The 10,424-nt window shown below is 42.0% G+C and overlaps 1 protein-coding gene across 1 annotated transcript; it reads left to right on the top strand.

The window, feature by feature from the left end:
* Nucleotides 1–409: 409 nt before the first annotated feature.
* On the top strand, nt 410–9,600 carry pax10 (paired box 10). The gene is made up of 8 exons (XM_012863051.3): nt 410–962; nt 1,745–1,947; nt 2,885–3,088; nt 5,179–5,261; nt 5,338–5,497; nt 6,241–6,314; nt 9,200–9,332; nt 9,417–9,600. The coding sequence occupies exons 1-8, from the start codon at nt 520–522 to the stop codon at nt 9,515–9,517; spliced, it is 1,401 nt and encodes a 466-aa protein (XP_012718505.2). The 5' UTR covers nt 410–519; the 3' UTR covers nt 9,518–9,600.
* The last annotated feature ends 824 nt before the right edge of the window (nt 9,601–10,424 follow it).

The raw sequence follows: 10,424 nt of genomic DNA, 5'->3' as shown, positions 1-10,424 counted from the left end.
GTCATGTGAACCAAGACGTGTTTTTATTCTAATTAAAACTTAATTTAATTGGCAAATAAATATAAATCAATTTTCACATTAAAGAAACTGATAAGTTGTTTTATTAAAATCATCAGAAATATTTTTAAATGACCGTTTTTTTAAATTTCGCTTTCAAATGTTTTCCAGTTTTATTTTATTGGCCAACCATAAAAAGAGCCGCAGAGACGAAACAAAACAGAATTTAATTTATTGCGTTTATCCTTTTTTAACATATTTAAATACCAACTGAAATATTAGAAATCAATTACAAATTGTATCAATCCCATCTTTTATTTTTTGCACTTTTAAGTATTTTTCGAGCTTTGGTGAAAATGCCAAAATGTGTGCCAAAACGTATATGAATTATTTTAAGGCCTACACAAAACAAAGGCAAAACCGATTACAAACGAAGCACTAAATACAGATTTAAGCCGATCCAACACAGTCTGGTCTGAAAATACTTCCCTGCTGATTTTGCTCAGTATTTATGTGTAATTTATGGCTAAAATTGAACCCCATCATCTATTTATCATCCCCTATCTTTCCATTATCTGTGCTTTATGCTCCACTCTCTCAGCCTCCCCCCCTCCTCCTCTCGCTGGCATTAAGTTCAAACTTGACACTGATGTTGACTCACTTTGTCACCCCTCGGTGGCTCCCTCTCCCTTCCTCTCTTCCTCTTCCTCTCTCTCCCCATCGCTCGGAGGACACGAGTGCCCGCAGACGCATTTCTCTCCAGAGCCCACCCTCCCTCCATCCCTCTCCTCCCTCTTTCACTCTATCTCACCCTGTCCAACTCTCTTCATCTTTCTCCCTGCGCTCTCCTTCCCAACACACACACACACGCAGTTGTCAGCAAAGCCGGACGTTGGGGGAATAAAGGTCCACCGAGGAGGAGAGGAACTCTCAGGACCCCCGTCTCGTTCTACCTGCTCAACTTGGTAAGTTGGTGAAATCGAATCTTTTAAGCTTTTAAATGCTTCATATGATTGTTTTATTTTTATTTCTTTTTTTTAGAGGGGAGGGGACCTTTAGAGAGAACGGAGTTACCATCAGTGGTACATTTTTCCAGGTTCCGTCTGAAAAATTGATTAATTAAATTTTTTGTGGAAGCCGTATAAAACCAACTTGACCTTTGGCAGTTTATGGCTTCAATCGTTTAGGTAATTTGACTCATTTTGATGTAGATTTGCTTTACCCTCCTGTCTCGCACTCTTATATAAGATAAAACGGGAGTTGTGAAAAGATCCTACTTGCAAGAACTATGTGATTAACTTCTCTCTTTCACAACACATCTTAATTTGCAGCATTTTTTGGCTTGTAGAACATTGATTTTTATGACTTATCAAAATTACCGCTCATGCATTTGCCCCAGTTTCATACATGTGCAAAGGCAGTTTATTTGTTTCATAGAAATTCCTAGTTTCATGTTTGTCTGGCTCATTTTTTAAGTGCATGCAAGCTTAAGTTCTCCAGCGAAAACAGTGCTAAAAGCAAGTCAAATGTCTTGGCTCTCAGAGTGGGTTCTAATGTACCTCCTCTCCCCGTGGTATACTAGCATTGCAATGTATAACACACACACGTTACGACAGCGAGCATGTAACTAACTCCATTTATGTCTGTCATCATGAGGCTAATTCGCCACAATGCCAACCATGTGTGAACTCATGCGATAGGAACCCCTCCTTCTCCTTCTTTTCTTTGTTTTGCTGCCGTTTCGAAGCGGATCCAAGGAGGCGGAGAGGAGCAAACAGGGGCGATCACACGCAAAGGACCGGGGCTCCTTCATTTCTCTCCATGGTGGTCTGGACGCTCGTAGCATGTATGAGAAGTTAACCATGCTGAACCTGCAGAGTGGCTCCAACTGGAGCGGGCCCAACAACTGGTACCATGACCCCACCGGCGTTCAGACGCAACACAGCACAGGTGAGGAGCGGAAGAAGCGCACGTCGGTTGGTTAATGTCTGATGGGAGGATTCTAGGAGTGGATTAAACGCTTGTTCCCGCTGCACCAACCTGCTAACCTGTGGGAGACGTGGCTCACTGCCCTGGGTGCCATGGCCTGGGGGGGGCTGCCACCTGCACCCCGCTGGGCAGAAATGGCTCGTCATTTGCCACACGAACAAGATTGTGCTGCTTGTTTGCATGTTGGGTCAGCGGGAAGTGGGCGCCCCTTGTGTTGCGTTTGGTGTAGGTACAGTTTCTGAATTTCAAAGGCTACTTTAGAGGCAGTTTTGTGGGGGAGAGGTTTGACTTAGACCAGTCAAACCTTTAGAGGGATTGTTCTACACAAACCAGAGTGTGTTTTAAACATGTGTTTAGATTCTTTAAACCTTTATACTGTTTGTAAAAACATAAAATTGGCTATTTTTTATTGCTTTCTTGGCATCAATACAACCTTAAACTGAGGTCAGTGCAAAGATTGCAAAACAAAACTAGGGCTGAATTATTTAATGCTGCTTACAGACCGATCTGTCCGTGTAAATCTATTTAAAAAGGATTCTAATGAAGCACAAGACACAACATCAGAGAGAGCAGAATAGTTTTAGCTCTTATGGGTTTGGATGCGACGTGTCCAGGAAGTAACTTGCCTCTCGCCCAATGACCACTGGGGATGGACACCAGCTCCCTGCAAGCTTGAGAGGCTAAAACAGGCGAAGAAAATGGATGGATGGCTTAAGACACAATGTAAAAAGTTAGTTTTTTTGTCGGGGAGTGTGTGGATCGTGGCGCGGGGGCCAGAAAGAGGGCATCATTAGTTTAACACCCGCACCGCTTCTAACATTCTGTAATCCTAAAATATGACATATCTTCCAAAAAAGAAGTGTTTAGACTTGTATGTTTTCTCTCTCCTCCCTGGCAGTGTCCGAGGGCTGCATGCTGGACACAGAGGGCAGCATGGGGGGAGAGGCGGGGGGAGGAGGATCTGGAAGAGGGGGAGGAGGAGGAGGAGTCCCTGTGGAGCGGGACGAAGGCGAGGAGTCTCAGCTGAGGCTGCAGCTCAAGAGGAAGCTACAGAGGAACAGGACCAGCTTCACACAGGAGCAGATCGAGGCTCTGGAGAAAGGTCAGACCGTGCAAGCACGCAAACCTTAAACCTTCTGCTTCTCAGAGGGCAGGAGGGGATCTACAGCACCTCTGTCATCCGATACAGGGCTAGCACCTGGTTTTACAGCTCTTTGATTAACTGCAGCTCCACAAACAAAATACGCGTTTGCTTATTTTGGCAGGTCATGATCTTTATAAGCACCTCCGCGGGCCAAACAAGTCCTCGCCGTCGTCAGTTCCAGATGCAAATCGTCCCCTATCTTAACTCCACAAATATTCCCGATCCGTTCCAAAAGCGCCTCTGGCAACGTAATGCAGCAGATATTCTGATAACGCATCATTACTGTGGCCGTGTTATGCAGCGCGATGCGGCCCTCACGTCCGCTGAGAGGCATCAGAGAGGCACCCTTGACTGGATGTGGCTGCGCAGGGCCCTCCAGCTAAATAAGAACTCAGTGTCCACGGTGCACCCGAGCAGAAACGTATCGCTGTGGTCAGTCTGTGCAAATGACATTAATGAGGTACACTGACCTCAGTGCACAGCCGACGCACAATAACAAAGATGTGTTGACACAGATGCCAGTTATAACGGAGCCAATTAGAGCAATTTTTTTTACACAGATTTAATCTATAGAGCCAAGATTATCTTTTTTTTTTTTAAACTATGCATTAACTTAAATGCATGGTTTTAATATACATCAGCTTAATCTAATACCTTAATTTACATTTAGGCACCAGCTGATATGAGATTCTTATTATGTGATAAAGTACAACGTTTTCACTTTTTCTACATAAGAAAATTAAACCAAAAATGGAATTATTCTCAAATGACCAAACTTATCGTCCTTGCAAGCAAAAAAACCCATAATAGCCTTCTGTTCATCCAGCTGACCGGCAGTACTCAGCAAAATGAGGGGGAGAGCCTTCCTCTAGTTATACACTAGTTTTAAAACAGCTTTAATTTACCAGGATACTTTCATTTTACAGGTTTGTTTCGTTTGTTTTTGGCCATGTAACAAAAATTAAAATAACAACAGCATCAATTGTGTGCCTTACAGAAGAACATCAATGACAACACAGTTTCACCCCCATTTTTCCTTTTTTGTCAAATCTGGTCCTGTTGCATAGTGAATATAAGGCTTCAGAAATCTAGGAAAAAAAGGTATTTTACTTGAGCGTTGCAGACACAAATATGTAATTTTTACTCTAAACTACGTCTGTCATCATTTTTGGCAACAGAAATATAGCAGAAAAGGCAAATTGGTCTTTTCTGCAAGCATGACTAAAACAGGTTTCCTTCAGCCAGCTGACTGCCAGTGCACAGCAGCAGTAAGGAGGGTTGCTCTATCCTGCCTCCAGCTAACTAGGAGCCTCAGCACTTTCTCTGGCATCTCCTTCTGCTCAGAAGACAGAAAATTGAAGCGGTTTAGAAACCACCGCTCGTAAAACCTTTGATAGCGGGAAACCCTCCTAGGCTGCGGTTCATGGATCCGGTTTAAATTTTAAACGACCAGGTTTTGTATCGTCAGGCCAAACTCTGCAGTTTGAAGCTTTCTCTGAAGCTGGAGCAGAAAAGCTGGAGATCAGGACGACGGTCAGCAGGCAGGGTGAGGTCAGCTTGTCAACCACAGCAACATCAGCAGAACATCAGTTCCTGATTTAGTCCCCGGTTTGGTTCTGCTGGTGCATCTGAACTGAATAGAATACAATCTGAAACCAGCGCTGATGAGATCCAAACCAAAGAGGACTTCTCTGCTGCTCAGTTCAGCGCAGCCCTGCTTTGAAATAAAGTGCTTAGGCAGCTCCTCAACTTGAATCCTTTCAGTTGAACTTTGTGCGTGTTCCACGTGGATAAATAATTGATACAGAGTGCAACAGATAAATATTTCAAAACGGGTGGTAAGCACAGAAGCTCAACTTCCTGGATTGAAGGTTCCCTTAAAACGTAATTAGCGATGCCATTTCTCAACATGCACCATAATCTGCCAAAATCTGCTGAACTGATCCGCCTGGTGTGGAGATGAGCAGCAGCTTCAGAGCAAGCCGCTGCCCAATCCTGTCATTTCCCGCCCGCATGTTGTGACGCGTGTTCAACAATATCCTCCGCAGAGTTTGAAAGGACACATTACCCAGATGTGTTCGCCAGGGAGCGGCTGGCGAACAAGATCGACTTACCTGAGGCCAGGATACAGGTGAGGAGCTCTGCTCGGTTTAGACCCAGTGTGCTGAGGAGGGGGAAATGGGTCTGACCCGGCCTCTGATTGGCAGGTGTGGTTTTCCAACCGGAGAGCCAAGTGGCGGAGGGAGGAGAAGCTGCGCAACCAGAGGAGGTCGGGCGGCGTCACCTCCTGCTCGCAGAGCCAGGCCCCACTGAGCACCTCCTTCAACACGTCCGTCTACCACCATCAGCAGCACGGCAGCAGCTCAGGTACGCAGCGGCGGCGGCGGCGGCGGCGGCGGCGCGCCTGCAGGATCCCCTGCGCTCATCAGCTCGCTCCGGCGGCGCACCCACGGCACCAGGAGCAGGAGTTTACATTTGCTCCCCATGATTTAAACATTCGGTGACAGGAATATTTTAGTAGTTTGTAATTACGGCGCTCCTGTTTGACATTCAACACGCAGGAAAAGCATTAGAGTTCCTCCATTAGGACGCATCCCTATTAAATATTCCCACCTCAGGATGTGTGCGTGCGCGTGCGTGTGTGTGTGTGTCACTTTTATGTTATGTTCTAAAACCTTTAAGTACTGAGAAAGTCATGTGCTGAAATATTTTGCATTTTATTCATTTAAATATATATATAACATTTATAAATATATAAATAACAATATACAAAAACATATATGTATACATATATATACATATATACATGTACAAATATTTATATATACATATATGTATATTTAATACAAATAACATGTAAAATATTTCAGCACCTAATTTCCTAGTAGTTGATAGTGTTAGTACATCCACTGACTGTAGAATTACCTGTGAAACGTTTTCACTCAGCCAGAAAACTGCTTGTTGTTGCAACCAAATCCTATGGGATTCTGTGAGAGTAGGGAGTAGCAAGATGGCGGCCAGTGACTTCAGTTTTTCGGCAAATTCAGCACTCCAGTGTATCATATAGCTCAGTGGTGTGCGTGCTCACCGCCATCTCTCTGTTTCTGCAGGGTCCATGTTGAGCCAGACGGAGTCGTCCCTGCCCAGCTACAGCTCGCTGTCTGTTTTCTCACCTGGAGTCCAGGTTGGACATGCAGCATCCCATCATTCAGCAACACTAGGCCACATTCAGAGCAGCATCGCTATGGGGCTAAAACAGTGACAGCTTGCGGCGACATCGAAAAAGAAATTTGGCATTGAAACATTAGACACTGAAAAGTCAAACATTGTTAGAAAGTAAAAACTTATGGTGATATTCTCAATTTATGCTGCAGCTTTTTTTTTTTCAATATTTGATGTTTTCAGTGTAACTGCAGAGTTCCTTCAGCTACAACGTCACTACAAGCTGGCGCTGGTTTACCTGCTGTCACTGGTTCAGCTCCATGTCACTACAATTATTAGCTGTATAAGCTAATCAAGTTAATATTAATGATAATAATATCCTTTCTAGTGGTCGAGCAGCGGTACTTGACCGGAGCTTTCCATAAGTTCAATGCAGGTAGATGATGAGTACCGGAAAAATGGAGGGCCCATGAATGGGCCTTCAATTTAGCCCCGCCCCCTAACGTCAAAACAGTGGCAGCTTGTAGTGACAATGCTAACAATGTTTTGACTTTTCAATGTCTAATTTTTCAATGCCCAATCTCTTTTTTGATGTCATTACAAGTGATTTTTCAATATTAGATTTTTCAGTGTTTGATTTTCATTGCCAAACCTCTTTTCAAAATGTCGCTGCAAGCTGTCGCTGTTTTAGCTCCATACATTTTTGACTGCACCTTACATCTCTTTGTAGCAAAATCCTTGCTTATAATTTTTCACTCTACTATCTACAGAGGTGGGGGTTGTTGGATTCTTTTACAGATTAATGAAAACAGCTGAGCCTGCAAACTGTAACCATAAAAACAGACAATAGTTTTTGATGATGAGAAATACTCAAATAAATATAAAAATTTTGTTAAAGGTGAGTTAGGGGCTCCAGAAAAAAACGCAACACCTCTACAAAGCTTTAAGCCACTCCAGAAAATTACATTACTGCACATTTTTACTGAAGTTCTCTACATCTGCAGGCTGAGCGCCATAAATAAATAAATAAATACAGTATATCTACTACTAATTTTATAATGAAAACACCATTGCATTACAAGCTGCTTCAGTTAGAGCCTTTACCTAATCTGCATATCTGGCATTTGCAGATTAGATGACCCATGTTTATTTGGCACAATAAATATGTTTTCTTTTATGGAAACTAAGTTAGCAAAAGAGGGGGACACCATTTACTCCATTGTAGCCTTTCATTTTTTTATGTACTTTGGTTATGGTGGTTTTTTTTTAAGCCTGCAGAACAATCTGCTTCTGAATTTCAGTGACTCAGTATTGGTCTAAAAACTCCTAAAATGGCTTCTTGTTTCACACCAAGATTATCTGTGGCCCCACACCCCCCATTGAGCACTTTCTAAAGATGCCCCTTTTGGGATTAAGCAGCTAAAGACTAAATTAGTGCTACAATAAATTTAGGTTCCCCAAAGCATTTATACAAGGAATCTGGACACGTCATCTTCTAACAGACTTCATCAGTTGCATTTCAATTAGAATAAAGAAAAACTGAATTTCTTAAAACTTACCTTACTTATCACCCTGCTTGTAATGTAGCAAAATAACTGTTTAGAAACCTTTAATGATTGTAGAGCTATATATATATATATATATATATATATATATATATATATAACATATCTAAAAAGGATTATGTATAACGTCAAATTTTAATATAACTATTTCTTTCTATGCTCAGAGTTATGTGTATTTTTTTTTTAAATTTTTAGGCACATACAATGTTTATTTATGCCACTCCTTACATTTGACAAAATATTTAGCAATAAGTCATTATTATTATTATTATTATTATTATTATTATTATTATTATTATTATTATTATTATTATTATTATTATATGCTGTTGACTTGCAATTCAGTTAATTGGTCTCTTAGTCTGTTGCCCAGTAACTGCTGGACAATGTATTAATGCAATAATTTGTGTAAAAAATAAAAAATTGGAAATACCTAATATTGAGTAAAACATATTTTCAGACCATCCCTGCTCTACAATCCTGTATTACAAACTTCTCGAAGTGATTAAACCTAAACCTTGCTTGTGCTGCTTACAACCAGAGATGGGTCGACTCTAGTTGCCTTTAATTTTAAAGTAATTTTCTATAAAAAAATTCTACATACATTTATCTTCTATTTGAATGATATTGTCATGAAGTAAGTGGAGAACAGTGTCTGGCTCCTCTAGGTTCTTTGCTAAATGAAGAAAAAAGAAGTTTTAATAAACCAGACTCACACGTTTCCACACCTGGTGAGACTTGTGGTTTGCTTCATTGTTCTGTTATTTTCTATCTGTTGTGCCATTAGGAGGTCAAAGGAAAGTAGAGTAGATATTACTGCTGGGTGTACTTCTCTCTGTTCCAACACTTGTAAACAACCTTCTGTAAGGCTTCTTTTAAAGGTTTTAAGTTGTGGAAAACTGAGATTCAGAAACGTGTCTTTTTTCTGCCTGAATATATCATTTTGAAATGATGTGATTAATATGCATTTATATTTTATTATTTAAAGTACCAGAACCTGCACATCATTTTTATTTTGTATATTTTGTATAGTTACTTGCTTTCCATAAATTCAATCAGATTAAACAGTACTACTCAAGACTCGGTAGCTAATCAGTCTTCCTAACCGGCACATTTTTACTCTTATCAGACTAAATTTTAGGCGTTTTACTTCTACTTAAGTGAAAATATATTGAGCTGGAGCTAATTTTGCTTGAAAAGAAGTTTTTGCTACTCTACCCACCTCTGCTTACAGCTGTCTGGATGCTGCAGGGTGTTTTCTGCACCTGTGGCTGTAGGTCGCACCTTTCTACCTCATGATCGTGTTTTCTTGTCAAGCTGATCAGCATTTTTTTTTTCTCAGTCTATTCCTCCCCAGTCAGCCTCCTCGTACTCCTGCATGTTACCTCCATCACCCTCTGCGCCCCGCAGCTTTGACTCGTCGGCGTACTCCTCCCCTCACCTGCAGACTCCGCCCTCAGCCAGCTCCAACACAGGTGAGTGAGCGGTGGGAACGGCTGCTTCATCCATTTCAGGTCACCGCGGTGCGCCTCAAACGGGAACGCTTGTTTTCCTCTCAGGGCTCATATCACCCGGGGTTTCGGTGCCGGTCCAGGTCCCAGGAACTGAGCCGCAGAGTATGAGTCAGAACCTGGGGCAGTACTGGGCCAGATTACAGTGAGCTCCAGACGATCGCTGATGGACAGAAGGAGGAGGAGGATGAGGAAGAGGAGGAGGAAGAAGGGCATGTAAAAGTCCTGTCAACGTAACAAGATTAGGATACATGTTTTAAGGAAGCACAGGTCTGAGCTATAGAGAAGCCTTGAAGGGTTGCAGACCCCGAAATGCATTAAATGTTTACAGAATCAACCAAAAGCAGCTTTGGTTGCACTTCACAGTACTCTGCTGGTACTGGTGTTGTCTCTGGACACGGGCTGACCAATTTACTGGAGAGCTGGAGAAGCAGGGCCAAAGGAGGATGTATTTAGATGTATTTACACATTTTTAACTTTTCATATTTTGTCACATTACAACCACAAGCTTCAATGTATTTTACTGGGATTGTATGTGATAGATCAACACAACAGGTGCCTAATTGTGAAATTCAACCCCCTTTGCTACCTCCTTTTCCTGCTTTTGGGTGAAAGCTCTAAGGCGTTTAGGATATGCCTTTACCAGCTTTCCACCTCTAGAGACTGCTTTACAAACTAACCCAAGCTTAGTCAGATTTAGCAGTCTCAAATAGTCTGTGCTTTGACTAGGCCACTCTAACACATGGATGCTTTAGTCTAAGCTGTTCCATTGTAGCTCTGCTTGTTTTTGGGTTGATGTCCTCCACCCCAGTCTCAGTTTTTTTAGGTTTTCCTTCAGGATTCTCCTGCATTTGGCTCCATCCATCTTCCCAGCTCCCCTGCTGAAGAAAAGCATCCCCACAGCATGATGTTGTCAACACCATGCTTTCCCTGGCTATCGTGATGTGCACGGTTAATTTTCCTTCACTCATTGTGGGGAAATCATAAATCAGTGCCATCATCTTCATTTTATGCAACGCTTTTGCTTGGCTATTTGTTTCATTTCTGCACTGGATA

The sequence above is a fragment of the Fundulus heteroclitus genome, chromosome 10 (genome assembly GCF_011125445.2).
Source record: "Fundulus heteroclitus isolate FHET01 chromosome 10, MU-UCD_Fhet_4.1, whole genome shotgun sequence".
Classification (NCBI taxonomy): Eukaryota; Metazoa; Chordata; class Actinopteri; order Cyprinodontiformes; family Fundulidae; genus Fundulus; species Fundulus heteroclitus.
The sequence above is the reverse complement of the archived record's forward strand: the minus strand, read 5'-3'. Positions and strand labels throughout refer to the sequence as shown.